This window comes from Spodoptera frugiperda, chromosome 20 (genome assembly GCF_023101765.2).
Source record: "Spodoptera frugiperda isolate SF20-4 chromosome 20, AGI-APGP_CSIRO_Sfru_2.0, whole genome shotgun sequence".
Classification (NCBI taxonomy): domain Eukaryota; kingdom Metazoa; phylum Arthropoda; class Insecta; order Lepidoptera; family Noctuidae; genus Spodoptera; species Spodoptera frugiperda.
The window spans coordinates 423,862-441,549 of record NC_064231.1 but is presented as its reverse complement, the minus strand read 5'-3'; the positions used below and the strand labels follow the sequence as shown (position 1 = coordinate 441,549).

At 33.7% G+C, this 17,688-nt stretch overlaps 3 protein-coding genes across 3 annotated transcripts in view; 2 read left to right on the top strand and 1 right to left on the bottom strand.

Annotated features, from left to right (window-relative positions):
• The window catches only part of LOC118262024 (cuticle protein 7-like), a 93,276-nt gene that overhangs the window by 58,356 nt on the left and 17,232 nt on the right, over positions 1 to 17,688 (bottom strand). The window lies entirely within an intron of this gene.
• On the top strand, positions 658 to 5,092 carry LOC118281454 (cuticle protein 19-like). Its single transcript, XM_035602029.2, has 4 exons — positions 658 to 789; positions 2,074 to 2,226; positions 4,317 to 4,483; positions 4,911 to 5,092. The coding sequence occupies exons 1-4, from the start codon at positions 778 to 780 to the stop codon at positions 4,960 to 4,962; spliced, it is 384 nt and encodes a 127-aa protein (XP_035457922.1). The 5' UTR covers positions 658 to 777; the 3' UTR covers positions 4,963 to 5,092.
• On the top strand, positions 9,004 to 10,738 carry LOC118262016 (uncharacterized). The gene is made up of 4 exons (XM_035573115.2): positions 9,004 to 9,126; positions 9,202 to 9,519; positions 9,597 to 9,763; positions 9,847 to 10,738. Exons 1-4 carry the CDS (start codon positions 9,115 to 9,117, stop codon positions 10,610 to 10,612), a joined length of 1,263 nt encoding a protein of 420 aa, XP_035429008.2. The 5' UTR covers positions 9,004 to 9,114; the 3' UTR covers positions 10,613 to 10,738.

The window sequence follows — 17,688 nt, the reverse complement described above, 5'->3', positions numbered from 1 at the left end:
TTTCTTTTAGATCTTCTAGTAGTAAAGCTGTTATTTATCCCTCATATACAGAGTGGATCAGTGTAGTCCCCAGTTTGAAAAAGTGTTTATACAAATATGATTATAAAAATGTAAAATGGACATGCGGTGGATTTCGTTTAAATTTATTTTACAATTCGCATATAAATTCATTTTCAATTTGTATAATCCGCTTTCTAACTTCTTAAAAGATAATATTCAACTTCAACAATAAGACATATTTACAATAAGGTACTCGTAATATTCGTTTGGTTTCATTTTAAAACAAAAATTGGAAACTATATGCGAATATGTCTGAGAAGAATGAAATATATTTGTTCTACGTAACTTTTGGCATACATCTGTGATCACGTATTGTCTGCAGCATCCCACAAGAGAAACCAAAGTTGAGAAACGTGATAGAATTCTAAAAGCACTTCATCTTAACTATACAGCTAGATATTAGGTCTTCAACAGAGCGACGATCGAACGATCTGGCAAGGAGAGGGGGTTGTTAGAAGAAAGGCTAAATCAAAAATATTTCTAATTACAATAGCTTCAATTGTCAAAAAAATATTTATTTATCACCTTGAACCATAGAATGCTACGTAATTTTACGTAATTGCTATATCATTATCAAACTACCGTATTCTTGCGTAGAGCCGGGCCGCGTGCTGCGTCGCATCTCGCCGGTATACTAATATAAAAGTGGAAGGCTCCGAACCTCGGCATCAGTTGTGTGTGATCGTGCAGTCGGGCCAAACCTAATCCAAACGGAAAATGATCGCTAGAGTAAGTGCATCCTGTGGTTTACTCCTGTTTTGTGAAAGGACTTGCGACGTTGCTGCTAGTGATTTCGAGCCAATCAAGTTTTTTTTAGTGTCCTTTGTCCTCTTCAAAGAGTGCTATTGAGACCCCTAAATTTTAGACAGCACCAAATACTATTTGTTCCTTTGATGGAATCAGGTCAGAAGAGGATACCAATTCAATTACGACACTGTAATTGTACATTTCGCCTATTTTAAAACATTACTTCAATTCCTTTAAAATAGGTGATAAAATTCTTCCAATCCTATTTTTGGAAGAATTAATTCGATCTACAAAAAACGCATTTACACGCAATTGATTTGCATCCATAAAACTTTCGCAAGTCCTTGTTGACCAAGTGTTCTAAAAAGTCTCCATCTCATCTTATAAATCGGCTCGTTCACTTTAAATACATATATATGACTCAATCTATGAACATTACCAGTTTTAATAATATTCTATAGCCATTTTTAGCCAAAGTATATTCAAATTTTGCAACGTGCTTGCAACTTTAATTCGTAGTTACGAAATATTGTTATTTTGTATCAATGCATTATTAGACCAATCCATCGTTTCTAATCATTTTAGACTTTTGTGTTAGCAAACATTAATTTATTATGTTATTTTTAATCAATATTAGAATGATTGTTCTCTCTAAATTAAAAACTTTTGTGGCAGTTTCATGTATACTATTGTATAAAGGAATTAATATTGAACTAATTCCTTCAATGAATTCAAACAGATTTACTATGCAGCATACCAAGATTTCCAAACTCCTTATCGAGTGAAAGGCTGTCACTGCTCTATAATCTCATGCTGTGACAGTTGATACAGTGCCTTAATTGACCATCGCTGTAAATAAAGGGTTACGATAGCAATTCTGAATATATTAATATTTATCACTCCGATTGTGTCATCATCTACGAATCGTACCTAGAACAGTTTGTATCTATTGTTATATGTAATAGTTATTTGAAACTCTTAAAAACTCGATGACATATTGATTGATTAATTTCAGTTATGATGAATCTATCTAGTTATCGGCCAGTCTCTAGTGATCAAAAATAGAGAATGCTAATTAAAAACTTCAATGTCCGTATAAATAGAAGTAATCAATTTCGACACGCGAACAACGCCATTTTATTTTATGACTATCTTCGTCACCCAGTTTCTGTCCACATTAACCTCTGCAAATAGCACGTTAGTTTACAGCTTCTTAATTTAAATCTCTAATGAAAGTTATGTAACCCTATAATCCTCTGTGTACAGGTAACAGTAATCCTTTGTGCGTTGGCGCTGGCCTCCGCGGGAATAGTCCAGCTTGGACACGGTTACGCCGGGGAAGCTTATGGACACGAAGCAGTTGCGTACGCGCCCGTCGCACACTACGGAGGACACGAAGAAACGCATGTAGACTACCATGTAAGTAGAAAAGAAAGATGATAAACAATAATTACAAGAAAGATCAAGTTGTTATGTTAGGAGAGAATCCATGTATGATCTCTATAAAATATTCCTAAACTAGGTCACTCGGTTTCTCCAACCACGACAAATATGAATTTCTAACCTACATAAAATCATAAAACTAGATCAAATATAGAAATATATAAAAAGTCTAACCTTCAGCTAATGAGCATTGTTTCCCGTTACTCGCATTAAGAGCATGTGCACACTGTAATAGTCGCGGACATTACAACACTGCACTCACTGTCGTACCAACTGGAACGTTCTCACACATCAACTATCAAATATATTGGTCAAGTACGCACAAATAAAAAAAGAACACATCTTAAATATTTTGACACCAAAAATGACAGAGCCTTCACGCACTACTAATGAGCCTATTACGAACACAAGAGTTACCACTACAATAGCCATATAAAGCCACCTAAGTGTAACATCATAAAAAGTTATCGTTTTCGTAACAAACCCGAAGTGTCGTCACGACACGTGAATTACATTCATGATCTCGCTAATTTCTATTAATTATAACGGTTACGTTACCAGCAAACAAACTGTTGCTAATATCTCGTCGGTAAGTGGAGCAGCAAGAGCTGGTTTTGTTTCCCTAGGCCTGTGTTACCTATTTCGTTTCGTAATACAATAGTAACAAGCTAATTAATAGCTTGCATAAACGTGAGTGTTGAACGCCTGATCCAACACAATCGAAGCTGTTTCCTATATACGATACGTATCGAAGAAACAGTCGACACAGTCCCATAGCGCCCAGGACCAATTACATCATCACATTTTCCCATAAAATGGGATCAAGCAAATAAACATATATAATTATTTCGTTTCCTCTAGTTCTATCTATCGCAATCATGCAAATCAGTAGGTCCGATGTCTCATAAACTGCATGCAAGTAACTTACGAAGCTTTTTTGCGCTGGCAGCCCTCATTTATCTCGCCGTCATTGATGAAACTCTAAATTACTACTGATGCAATTTTATCGCCAACACAAAAAGTTTATACAACAATTTTATGACTCTTACAAGATTCACTCAATTACACGTTTTGCAGAAACAATTAAATGATTAACACCGACTGTTTTCTTTATCCGCAAATCGCACGCTTATAAAATTAGTCACTATAAAGTCTATTCTCAACAATTTAGTCTGAAAATCAAATTAGCGATCATATCTCTTGAATATAAAAGCTGCATTTAATCTACTGTCGATATTCTATAAGCTGTCATAAATCGGCGCCGCGGGCAGTGATTTGAAGTAATTCGCATTACATAACGGTTTGCAAAGCCAAGTATATCCCGGTCGTGACTGGAGGAGCGATAACATAGCGGTTCCCAAGAGGTTGCAACATTCGCGCTTAAGGCCCGGGACGTAATGACTGCCATGATATCCAGGCCATTGGACTGTTGTTTGCATAAACTTGGTGGCTCGTGCTCTCACGCTCGTTTAATGGTAGATGTGGAATCGTTGCCGACCGATGTCGACCCAAATGCAAAGTTGCGTAAAGCGCTTGACAGTACACACCATTGTAGTACGCGCAACAATAATGGGATCAAACTAGATCTCCTAGTCCACGCTAACGGGCCTCCGACGTAGATCAAAGATTAGCATGCATTGAAATGAATTTTGGAAACAATTTGTTACTCAACTTCATGTATAAGAAACAGGTTTTCGCGGTGCACCGAAGCATACTTGATTGAAATCAGTTAAACTGAATAAAAACTTGCCAAAAACATGACGTTACGCTTTCTTTATTATGCACTTTTAATAAGTAATCAACACATACTTTATTACGTGAAGTTTTACTTATGATATAAAATGCTATAGTAGACAAACATTAAACCTAATAAACATTTTTTGGTATTCAATTCATTTACTTCATCAACATGAAAAAAGGGAGAACATGTGAGTTGTCTCCTCTTTGTATGAATTTTACATAACATTTACTAGTTATGATAGATTTCTAAGGCACTCATGATTGTTTAAAAAGAACTTAAATATTTCTATGAGTGAAATAACCAATTTTCTATTCCTTTTTCCTAGGCCCACCCTAAATACGACTACTCTTACTCCGTATCCGACCCACACACTGGTGACCACAAGACCCAGCACGAGGTCCGTGATGGTGATGTAGTGAAGGGAGAATACTCCCTGCTGCAGCCCGACGGTTCCTTCAGGAAGGTCACTTACACCGCTGATGACCACAACGGGTAAGAATATATTAAGATAATACTTAAAAAAAATCAGCAAGACATCCTTGCAAAAGTAGATAGAGACAAAAAAATATTAACTTGTCTTTTGGTAATCAGATGAAAAGTGACACCAACTTTTCCAGTTATGTATTTAATCCAATGGAATAGAAGTGAGCTTAGAGCCTTGTTGTCTAGATATTGACTGAATTTCGAAGATCTTAATGACTGGGTACTCAAGACCGTTCACCATATACTAGGCAGTTTAATCATTCATTAACTATTCGTAACCACTGCAATAATTATTACGCTCTACTAATACCATTAAAAGTAAACGAATTCAATAAAAACATGAGCATAACGTGCTTACATCTGAACATTGGAATGCAAAACGTTTAACATTTCCTCGAGTTGATTACGTTACTACAATGTTACCTGTGTGTTGCAGTTTCAACGCGGTCGTCCACAACACTGCGCCCGCGCACCACGAGTACCACTAGTGCCGGCTCACACTGCCACTGTTTCTCATGTGATATTAAACACTTAATACTTAATGTAGATAGTCTTTAGTCGACACGACTCCTTATTTTATAAGACTGCGGCGAAAATTAAACTTTTAGAAAAAATCTATCCTTTTTTTTTGTGTTACCTACCTCCTGTCCTATTTTTCCCTGATGGTTCACAAAAATTCTAAGGCCTATGTAACTATGAATAAAGTACATATCGTAATAAAAGTTTGAGTGAAACAGTGCTTACATTAAAGAAAAATAAAGTACAACAAAAAAAACTAAAACATAGAAAATTAATTATTGAAATTATTTCTTTCATCCATACCTCCTTTAGTCTTTACAACAATAATTTTAGGTATAGAACTTCATATAATCTTACTTATTGTCATCGAGATATCTGCAAAAAGTAAACTTTTTTTCCAGCTTTTGACTTTCCGCAATGAGCCGAAACCTATAAGTCCATCGAAATATCTTAACACCAGGTAAATTGTAACTATTAAGTGATAAAAAGTAAATTTCGTAACTTAATGTTAATAAAAATCAAAGTACTAAACTGAAATGTTACTTTTTAGTCCTTTGTCCTTTATTAAGGAAACTTACGCATTTCCTTACTTACAAAAGTTTATTTTTATACTTGAAGCTTCTAATCAAGTTATTTTTCATGTATGCAAGATAATTAGGTACATATAATATCTCATCTACTATTCAACAGTTATATTAGTTGGTAATATTTAAATGAACTGTCATGCCACACTGAGTTATATTGAAAATCGAAAACTATTTTTTCCATAATCAGGGTACGAATTCGAGAAACTCAACAAAATTACGGAGACATTTTCATACTAGTTAATTATGTTAGTTAATTTGTCCTCATTTCGTCCTTTGCTATAACAGTACCTTTCAATTCTTTTAGTTTAGCTATGATACCTTTTCAGTATCATTTTCCCATAATAATTTTCGCTATCTTTAACTTTCCTTTAGATACAAATCATTGAAGATCAAGTTCAAAAGTGAGTGAGGTGGTATTGGACAGGTATACGTCCAGCTGTTAAATGAAAACGAACAACTTATGATAGTTAAGATGATTGCCCTTTCAAGGCATAAACGTATAACACATAAGTAAAAAAATTGGTTCTAGAAGCAGCTGCAGATTTAGCAGTTATAAACTGTACACACAGAACTGAAATGTTGAAATTTTGACCATATTAATAAGTTTTTTTTTTGGTGTATACGTTATTTTTAGAACAAAGTTCGTATGAGAGAAAAATAGGACACACTAACTGCCTGCCAGCGTCATGTGCCGCGTTCCTGTGGGATAAATAGTATCCTATCACCCAAGTCAGCTTATACCCTGTCTGTATGCCAAATTAAATCAAAATCCGTTCAGTAGTTTCAGCGTGATTGATGGACATCCAAAAAATCTTTCATATTTATAACATTAGAGTGATTAGCTATTATTATTAAAAATAAAGCAAGGGCTGTTGGTGTACAATGTACATACTATATTTAATCGTTGAAACCAGAGAAAACCTTGTCAAACTGTAGGTTACTGAAATGCCTCTACTTTTTGCCAGTCATATTACTAGCAGCATCAACAGCCTATTATTGGCCACTGCTGACCAAACAGCTGACGGCTTCTTTTCACACGGAAAAGGTTTAAGCATTAATCACCACGCTTGCTCAATGCGGCCTATTTTTTAATCGCCTTTCCATAAAGGGAGGCTTCTTATGACAGAGCAATTCAAATGCAATGCTGAATATGATATGGGTGAAGAAATACTTAAAATTACAGCAGCGGCTGTTTGATAATTACAAGATACTTCAAGATAGAACCGAAGTTGATGATCAACCGTTTTGAACATTTCCTTAGCTAATAGTGAGGAATACTTTGTTCGTTATTTTTTAAATTTCCTAATGATATAAATAATAAGCATGTAATTATAAATAACAATTCTGTCACAACAATACTAGACCCAATTCAGTAATTAGTGATTGGAAAATTAAAATAAAAGCGCCTGCACAATATTTGTGGCAATCGAGTAACTCTCGAAGATTTCTGTTACTTTAAGATCAGGCGACGTAGTACATTACTTTACTATAAAATTAAGAGGTTTTGTTCTATGTATTTCTTTCACGTCGCAAGAGAGCATTACATGGTATCATGCTTGTATCTGGAAGTAGTTTGGTGGCTAGAGAATGAGATGAATACCTACTTTTTCTTTAGATCATGTGGACGAGCGATACTGCTGCCTGAGAGTCAGTACGTTTGACTATAAGTAATCGTTACCCCACCCTCTAAATTTCACAAAGTACTCTTTATATCTTTTTTAAATAAAAAGTACTTCAAAGTGGTCTTGTATTCAGTTTAATATATTTTTTTACATACTCTTAAAATTAACTCTACAACATTGTTTAAATGACAGTTTAAACGGTACCTTATATAGCAAGATGTTGTTGTTTTTTTTATTTTTCTAATGAAAATTATAAAGCAATCAAGCTGTAAAATTATAAACGTATAATGAAATTTATTACAGCTCATAAAAAACACTGGTCAATAAAAGGATAAGGTCAGAAAGATATAGATGTTACAGCCAAAGTAATAAATCTTGATATTATATATACTGTCTAGCAATTATATATAACGTCTACTCAATTTAGATAAAGTGATAAATGACACAAAATTAATCACATTAACTAGCAATTTTATATACTATCTTCGAAGACTTGGATAATGTAATAAAACGAGCAGCATGCAAACAAACATGCAGCAGGCAGGGTTTCTGTCATGGCTCCGGCGCTGCGGGCCTCCGGCGGCCCCACGCGTGCTAATCGTCGCAGACGGCTTTCGCTCACCACCGCAGCTTCGGCTTGTTGGCCGGCTTCGCCGGCCAGCCTCAGCCACGGTGGCTCGCTAGCAGCCTCCTGCTCCTCAGCTCGCGGGCCGCCTCGGTCCTACGCGCCTACGCGATTTTAAATTACACTCTAGGGGTAGGACAAACAAGACTACGTGGAGTTGGTTTTGTAGCAAGTCGGTTCTGTCACTAACTTCTGTTGCACAGCATATAAAATTTTTAACCAACATTATTATTTAATTGTTACAGAAAGTATAGCAAATTAGTTTGATCGGAATTGTGTATAGGGCACTACAAGTGCTCTACCACCATTTCCTACATAAGTTATTAGGCCTACTAACGTTATGCGAATCAAATTTATGCCAAAACAAATTAGTCTTTGGTCTTAAAGATTAATTTTTATTCTTACAAGTTATTCTTACAAGTAAAAGTCTTGTGACTTTTTGAGTATCACATGTATTATTATTTTGACTAGCTTAAACCCCCTTATATGAATAATGTCCAGATAAATTGATTAATTTATTACATTGTCTAGTGAATTTGGCATTTATATATGATTATTTATAATAACCAGTAATTATGAATAATTGCTATTTAATCACTCTGACTGTAACATAGATATTACTTATGGTCTAACTTACACTACTTTTATTACGTAAAAGTAAAATGTATTTCCAAAAGCCTTGGTCAGAGCAGACATTCTAGACATGGGTGTAAATTCGCAAAATACTGAAAATTTGCTTGAACTCTTAAAAGTAACTGACTTATTTTTTAAAACAAATAATAAAAATAAATAAATGACACACCACACTGACCATGAACCAGTTTCAGGGCAATAATACGAATAAGTAACAGTAGTTTTGTATTCATGATAATTCAAAGGTTGTCTACTAGAACTAAGCGTGTCGCAAATAAGTCAAGCATTTCCTATTCCAAATAATCCATCAGCTGGAAGCGACTTTGTGTTCACGGAATGAAGAAATAGCAAACAATTCCCCGTAACATTGCGTAAGATACGCACTGGCTGGACAGTAAGGAACAAAGACCATTGTCATGCCGGATTATAATCTTTTTGTACACCCACGTGTCCCGAATACAGGTGAAAAATTTCGGAGTCTGCGTAAAATCCTCATTAACATATTAATTGTTAAGTTCTATTCATCTAGTCTACGACATTGATGGTTTGTTTCGGTATTACCGAACTGAATATTTTGAGACAACAAAGAATCTCTTATAAACGGTGCTACATTCTCAAAAAATATCAGTTGTCTTCCATCGATCACCAGGAAAGATGATTGTCAAAGTAAGTTTTGTTCTTCTTATTTTTTTTTTGTAGTTACAAATCATTTAACTCAAACATTTTATTTTATATTTTCAGATGTTTTTGTTAGTGTTATTAAGTGTTAACTTTATATACCACGTCAATGGTGCCTCTTACTCCAATGTCTATGTACAAAGTGATTTAGTCCCTAGAGGATTTTACCAGTATGGCACGCCACATGCGTCATTAGCAGCTCCTAGACTATCTCAAATTAATACACTGCCGTCTATATCTGGATATGTACCCTGTGGAACCCCTTGTGTTTATCCAGCCCAAACAGTAGCTACAGTAGCGTCAGTAAATCCCCAACCAAATATATTGACTTACGGAGCACCAGCACCGAGTGTTCCCGTTGTTGTTACACCAACAAAAGACGTATGTATGAAGTAAAATAAATTGTGATTGGTTCCTTTTCTTAGCAAAAACTTAAATATTGGTACATTTTTGTGTAGGAGGCTGCAGCTTATGAATATGGTTATGTCGTTTATGATGACAACACGGGAGACCATAAAGCACAACGCGAACTAAGCGATGGCTCTGTCGTACGGGGAGAATATTCATTTATTCAACCTGATGGATATGTTCGGGAGGTACAATACCAAGCTGATGACATTTCTGGGTAAATATCTTATCATTTTGATCAGTTGCATATAACTATTATGTTGCATTTATAAATTTATTAAAACTTTATTTCTGTCACAGGTTTAATGCAGTAGTTAAAAATTTCTTGCCTGCTGTCGCTGAAGGTAAAAATAAAGTTGACAAAAAGGAATCTTCCCCACCTTGCCCTGAAATCAAACACGAATCATTAGTAGAGTCGAATGCTCACAAAGAACATGGTCATAAAACTCCTGAATCGAGTGAACATGGCCATAGTAAATCCGAAGAGTCTGTTGAAAATGAACATTCAAAAGAGGCACCGCATCACTTGCACCACATTAAAGAATCTAAAGAAGAGTCTGGAGAGAAATCACACGAGACTGTGCATTTCAAGCATGAACACATTCAGCACCCAATTAAAGCTGCTTCCAAGGAAGATTCTAGTGACGAATCTGATGAACAATCGAAAGAAGCTATTGTTGTAAAACATAATGAATCCGTAGAAAAACATCACAAAGCTCCCAAATCATCTGAAGAAGAATCGGGAGACACATCTGAATCAAAAGAATTGAAGGAAGAATTAAAAGAAATATTTAAGAAACAACCCGTAAAAAAGGTAATCCATTCATTCGATAAACATGTGAAGGAATCTAAGGAAGTATCTGTTGACGTCTCCAAAGAAGAATCTCATGAAGGTCGCAAACATAAAGAAGTTCATGATTTATCTCAACCAGATCATTTAGCGCCGTATAGTGACATAATCCGTTGTATTGAATCAGTGATGAGGAGAAATAATGTAGTTCCAGGTACCGCGTACGATGGACATCCTTCTCCACTAACTTACATAGTACTGAACAAGCCTTGTTAGATTGCTAATGTAAATGTACACTGTCTAGTCGATAAGCATCGATTTGGTTATAATCTCATCTTTTTTTATTAATTGTTATGTATCCGTTTATTATGATACTTTAAATATAATTTGCAAGAAGTTAAAGCGTTGTATTATTTAATAAGGGACGTATTTCGTTAATTTGATCCTTAGTAAACTGGCTCTACCATTTACTTACCAACCTAGAAAAAATTACACACAGATTAGTTCACATTCACGTAAATACTATATTGACTGTTTTTTAATTCTAATAACATTGTAAGATTCGCTTTCCGATTCAAACTAGGAGACAATAAGGTTTAAATTAGAATTTACATATACTATTTAAACAGTTTCACTTAATTCATCTCCTACAACTATTACTCTACATTGCACAAACACCTTACGTGCTATATTTTATTCTTATCTAAACTTTTATCACATTACCATAAAGGGAAGCTTGTGACAGAGCAATTCAAATCTATACATATAATAAAATCGTAGAAAAGTGCTGTCTGTACATTGAAAATAAAAATAAAAAAAATAGCAGGGGTTATTGTTATGTCGATGTCGAACCCAAAAATGTAATTAACTTTTTTTTTGTCTGTTTGTCTGTTTGTCGGTTTGTCTGTTTGTCTGTTTGTCTGTTTGTCTGTTCGTCTGTGCGCGCTAATCTCAGAAACGGCTGATCCGAGTTGGATGCGGTTTTCACGAATATATTGTGGGATGCTTAAATTTACATTTAGTGTTTGTTTCATGTCAATCGGTTCATAAATAAAAAAGTTATGTCAAATTAAAGAATCACGTCGAACATTCTATGCTTATACCATTAATCTCCGCAACTATTTGACGGATTTGGTTGAAATTTGGTACAGATATAGTTTAGAACCTTAGAAAGGACATAGGATAGTTTTTATTTCAAAAATCAAAAAATAAAATCTATACTTATAATAAATCTATAAAGAGGTCAATTCTGTACATGAAATATATTTCCAAAATAACTATCGGCGGGTGATTAGTGGTCGATACTGACCACTAATCACTGAAATTTACAGATTTTTTTTTGTCTGTCTGTCTGTCTGTCTGTCTGTATGTTCTTTATAGAAATAAAAACCACTCGACAGATTTCAACTACGATCAATAGGAGCAGAGCAGTAAAGGAAAATGTTGGGAAAACAGGAGAACTTACTCCATTTTTTAAGCTTCCGTCGCATGTGCAGCCTTAATGGTTAAAGCTACACAGAAATAATGTAAGACAGAAATGTTCTCCTTAAAATTGTTTAAAAAATATTCCTCGACAGCAAATGTCTATCTCTTAGGGACTTACAATAACACGTATAACTCCCGATAGCTTAGCAGTTCAGAGCTTTCTGATTATATTTGTCTACTCTTACGTTTATAACACTCTCATTCATTCATTCATTCATTCATTCATATTATAATAAATCTGTAGAAGGGTCAATTCTGTTCATTGAAAATATAGAAAAAATAAATAGCAGGGGGTGTTACTGGATCGATACCAAGCCCAAATATGTGATTAATTTTTTTTTGTCTGTCTGTCTATATATGTTCAGGCATCACGTGAAAACTAACGGTTCGATTTCGATGAAACTTGGTATAATTATATCTTATTATCCTGGGCATAAAATAGGTTACTATTTATCCTGGAAAAATCCGTAGAAAAAAAAGCTTTATTTTTCAGTTTTATTCTGATCAACAGCAATAGCTCAATATTATTAATTATTATGGGATCTCCTTAATTATTATGGGCCTCGCCGTATTTGGGTCCAATAGATATTTCTAAGATGTCATTGTCAGAGTTACTCAAAATGGAGAAATGAAACATCCACGCGAAGACCGACATCTGCGCGGACGGAGTCGCGGGCGGAAGCTAGTGCAATATAAATTCCATGACAATTATATTTCCTCACCCTTGGTAGTTGTCTAATTATTACGATAGGTACCAAGATGAATGAACAACTACAGTCTCCTTATAGTTACAAAATTTCATAATTTGTGAATTATATAACTTTACGTCATACTAAATAAACCTGTCCCTTGGTTGGAGTTAGTGTTGAGACGAGACCACGTGAACTAGACATTAACCATTTTAATAAAGTAAAAAATTTATACCTAATTTTTGTTTATGTTTTTTAAATGTCTAAATATACAACCATCAAAAGTCTACATTTAGTATATAACAAGGAAAAAATAAAATGAGATAAATGGTATCACTCAAAAAAGTTTATAAACACAAAGTATAACAATGTGCCTGTAGGCAACAGAAATCCAATAGTTGCATTACATTCATTGTAATGTGTCCGTAAGGTGTATAATCATAGAGTAACTAAATACATAGGTAAATGTCCTATTAGCCAACAGATCGGTATCTTGTCATACCTTTTAAGTTCACATTTAAAATTGATCGATAATTATCATCCGATTGCTTTTGTTAGCAAATACTTATTATTAAATATATGTCCAATAACCTTGTAATAGTTTGTAATGACAGTTCAAACAGACCACAAGTCTTTTTTTAGAAATGTTCGTAGTCTAATTATACACTTGCTGCTTGCCTAATCAATTATGTCCATAATAGCTCAGTTTTTATTTGGCAAAGTACTAGGTAAGCTGTATAATGTTTAGTTATGTCGTAAGTCTATTGTTAAGCTAGAAGTGATTTATAAATATTTCTTTCAAAGCAGTAGGAGTCGAAGAATAGAGATGATGACGGGGTATGAAAATTAAAAATCTATTTAATCTGTCAGTTAGGTACTTAAAAAATATATTAGACACGTATTTTTTATTTTGTCATATTAGATAAAATACTTAGATAAAACGAATCAAAGTTTAGCAGTGGGACCAAATGCGTCACTCCTAGGTATAAATTACTAGAATTTCTTGGTATTGAAATGAAGTCACGCGATATTTCAAGTCAATATATCTTCGAAAGTATTTGTTTCCGTAACAAAATAAAAAATACGTGACTAATATTTTAAAATAATCTACAAAACGGACATTAAAATAAAAATTAGTCATTCACCCTATTACGTATTTACCTGTTTCCTCACCTATGTATAAATTCCTTCATATAACACAGTTATCCCTTATACCCTTACCTTATCGTATTACGAGTTTGCCCTCTCGGTATTACTTAAGTTCTAATTCCACTTTTATATCAGGATTTTATGAAATAATATAACAAACCATTAGTTGTTGTTAACTAGGAACCTACTGAAAACTGATCCCTTGTTCCAACTCCTGCACTAAACCTCGTGCACAGTCTACACTCTCGGTCACGATACAATGTCATTATATTTAACTTAATTCGAAATATCAATTATGTCGAGAGTAAAATAAGTTAAATATTTTAACGAAAAACGTGTCAATAGTTGACCAAAGCTCACGATCACTGGAACACATTTAAAACGTTTAATACACGAACGATATTACAATGTTCTAATTCAAGGAACTTTTAGCGTTTTAAGCGTGTGATGTCGATTAAATTCCATGATATCAATAATTTTGAGTAAGCAATTACTTTGAAATTGATTTAAATGGATTAGGTTAATTTGATAAACTAGAAATATATTAATAAACTTTATAGGCTAATAAATAAGTGCAGGTCGTAAAGTTATCTGGAGTCAATCACTCTTATATGTCAGATCACGGAGGCTGTCAAATAAGTTTACACCCATATTTATTTAGTACATATTTATTTTATTTACAGGGGTTTTTTACGTTTGGTGAATTGCCGCAATTTCGCCTGATAGTAAATTATGATGTGGCCTACGATGGGGCACGTCTGTATAGTTTTTTCTGTAAAGAAAATTACACTTCAATTATTGAACAATTATTTTCTTTTTGCATTAAATACCATGGCATATCATGGCATGTCCTTAATCAATTTCATATTCAACAAAAATATAACTATTTTGATTACGAGTCCCCTGTACAGCTTTCTAAATAATTGTTACTAAATATCAGCAAAATTAATGCTGAAAATTAAACATGATAATTGACATCAACATGGTTTTATTACACATTTTAACTTATTAAAATGAATTATATCTTTTATTATTTTTATTTAATATACGCGGAGATTATTCGGAAGGATAAACATTTAAAACATACTCTACTTACTAATTCCTATTTGCAAATATAAATTAACAATCCGAACTGATGTTTCATTATTATCTCATATACCATACATATTCATACAAGTATTACCATAATTAAGTCACTACACTCATATAGTAAACGGTTTACATAAACAAGTTAATTTTATCTAAAGCATAACTCCACTCACAATATCACTGTTATCTCAATCTTTATACCGATGTAAATAAAACCTTTCTATTAAACCTGACCCACATTATAAAAAAAAATCGCGATAATCTTAATCGTGGGCCGTGATCACATGGCCAATCCATCAAATTACTTATGTCATAGTCATGAACCACAGTTGAAACAATTTGGTCAATGAAATGTTATGAAATTGGTTAAGGAATGCTATTGTTTAAGTAGCACGTTTTTTTGTATGGGTGAGTATGAATGTTTATGTTGGCTATTGTAATTTGTAATAGCTACGTAGTACTACGACGTTTCTTTCATGAACACGATCTCTACCCACGTCAATACTTTACTATAGGTAAAGTATTATGGACGGAATTTCATACTCGAATGATACAAAGTCTTACATTTAGGGTGGTTCCATTCCAATATAAATATTTAATTACTTAAAACATGGAAATGTTTTTATAACTTACATTTAAAACGTCAAAGTCAACGCATTTATTTCATTTAATCCTTTATTTGGCACTTTTGAAACGTCAAAATTGGTTGTTCAACAGTCTAACAGTCAGTGAAGCTAGGTGCTGGGTGCTACTAACACAATTGGTGATAAGCGTTTAAGCAACTTCTTCAGAATAAGCTGCATATTAAAGATTCGAACAAAAACTTGTTTATTATCGGAGTAATTATTCAAATTTTGTAATAGTAACTTTCACATTGTATGCCCTTGGTCGCTATAATAGCCAATATTATCCGTTTACCTGTTGATTCAACTGGAACACAGAGATAAGCCGGTCATACCTACAAACTCAAGAAGGAAGTAATTATCTTGATAAATCTAGACAAGTGTTTCCCCCAACATAGGACGTAAACTTAATTAGAATAAATATACCGTAGAAAAATCCACTGCTGTAATTATTTTTGGAAACTCAAATTGTTTTCTGCAAAGCCTACAATTTAACGAACGCAGTTTATAAGAACTATCTGCCATTTAAATTCACCAAGAAGTTGAACAGCTTCACCACTGCCGTACACTAATGGTAAACTGACCCTTAATCAGAATTTAAAATTAATTAATCAAATTCAATAAGTGAAGTCACTGAAAAGTTATCCTAGAAAGTACTTTTTTAATTTCCAAAAGAAAATAATATATTTAACTCATCTTTGATTTCTAATTCTAAAACAACATAATATGTATCACACTAAAATGTGAAAGATGATTTTGATCAAATTTGGTATACAGACAGGGTATGAGCTGACATTGGTGATAAGGTAGTTTTTATCCCACGGGAACGCTGACAAAGCCATTGGTAGAACTTATATCTTAAAGGATATGGGTTTTTGCAACGTCAAATTAGGCATAATTTCCGCCTATAGTACCTGTATAGTTTCGGTAGCTGATTATAATACTTACGGACGTAATCTGAATGAGATTTATTGCAAGTTGAGTAGTTTACTCTCTGGGCTCTACACGGAATTTCCTGGTTTGAAGGCTGCGTTCTCGAACTCCGGTTTAGCATTTAAAATTAGGTCAGGTAGAAATAGAACTACTGATTCACTAATCATCACGATAACCCCAATCAGAATACGTAATTGTATTTGTAAAGATTTATATAATTAAAATATTGAATTCCCCGAAGAAATGGATTGAACTATAGGTACTGTGTAACAATCATTTTTTACACAAGCAAAAAAATCTCACTCCCTTTGCTATTATTATGGACCAAAGACCAAGTTTAGCACTTGCACTTACGATCTAAACAGGTGCTAAACAGATGCAATCAAGATCACTGCTTCATTATACATTTCTATGTCACCTGACATTCACATACACACGTCGTATGTAACTAGTTCTAAACGCCCTCTAATCTATAACATGTGTGACTACTGTGACGTAGATAGCGTCACATACTCGTATGTTAATAGTCTGTGACGTCACCTCAAGCCAGTTCTACAAGCTCGTTCAGCCGCCAGCTGACCGGGAAATGCCTACAAGCTCTAGAACAATAAATTAATTACGACATACCTGGTAATCTAGATACTATTTTCTGTTATTAGATTACGTACTATGATCCATTTAGATTTTAGATAACCTAAAATTAGGTAATGAAAATTATTTATGTCTTAATTTTCAGTTTTTGGTAATAAGTAAGGCTAGTAGTCTTCGCACCTTCGGATATTGTCAAATTCCTACCCAACATTAGTAGCAGATAGTAATAATCCTCATAAAACTTATTTTAGAGCGAAAGTTATAAATGTAACAAAAAATATATGCATTTTAATCTTATTTTAGTATAATGCAACAGATCTTCTGAATCGAATTATTCACGCACATTAATGAGAGTAAAAATAAAAAAATATCAAACTTATTTCTACTTTCTGATAGATTACCATTGACTAAGAGATACTTGTATAACCTATATTCAATCTCACAGCTGTATGAACCGCTTTCAAAATCTAGAAACATGACCACATGCCAAACTGGAATTGCAAAAAGCGATCTAGTTACGCAGTTTAATATAATTTATGTATTAGATATAACAAACAGATTACTAACTATTGTCGACAGACATGCCGTGTGTAATAATTACTATTTAATTATAAAATAAATCATAGTAAACAATTGCAATATGATCTTGCAGCCATATAATGCTAAAACTACTTTTTACCGGTTCAATACACATTGTTTTTGTATGTTGTTTCATAAGTTTTTCTTCAAGAAAAACTCGGATATCTATGTAAATCGGATATGTATGTAGTATGTACCAATTTATCATCAAGTA

What these genes read in the sequence shown, in the direction of transcription:
- LOC118281454 (XM_035602029.2), top strand. An exon ending in AAACGCATGTAGACTACCAT is followed by an intron (nt 2,227 to 4,316) that starts GTAAGTAGAAAA and finishes CCTTTTTCCTAG; the next exon opens with GCCCACCCTAAATACGACTA. An exon ending in ACCGCTGATGACCACAACGG is followed by an intron (nt 4,484 to 4,910) that starts GTAAGAATATAT and finishes TGTGTGTTGCAG; the next exon opens with TTTCAACGCGGTCGTCCACA.
- LOC118262016 (XM_035573115.2), top strand. An exon ending in TTGTTACACCAACAAAAGAC is followed by an intron (nt 9,520 to 9,596) that starts GTATGTATGAAG and finishes ATTTTTGTGTAG; the next exon opens with GAGGCTGCAGCTTATGAATA. An exon ending in CAAGCTGATGACATTTCTGG is followed by an intron (nt 9,764 to 9,846) that starts GTAAATATCTTA and finishes TTTCTGTCACAG; the next exon opens with GTTTAATGCAGTAGTTAAAA.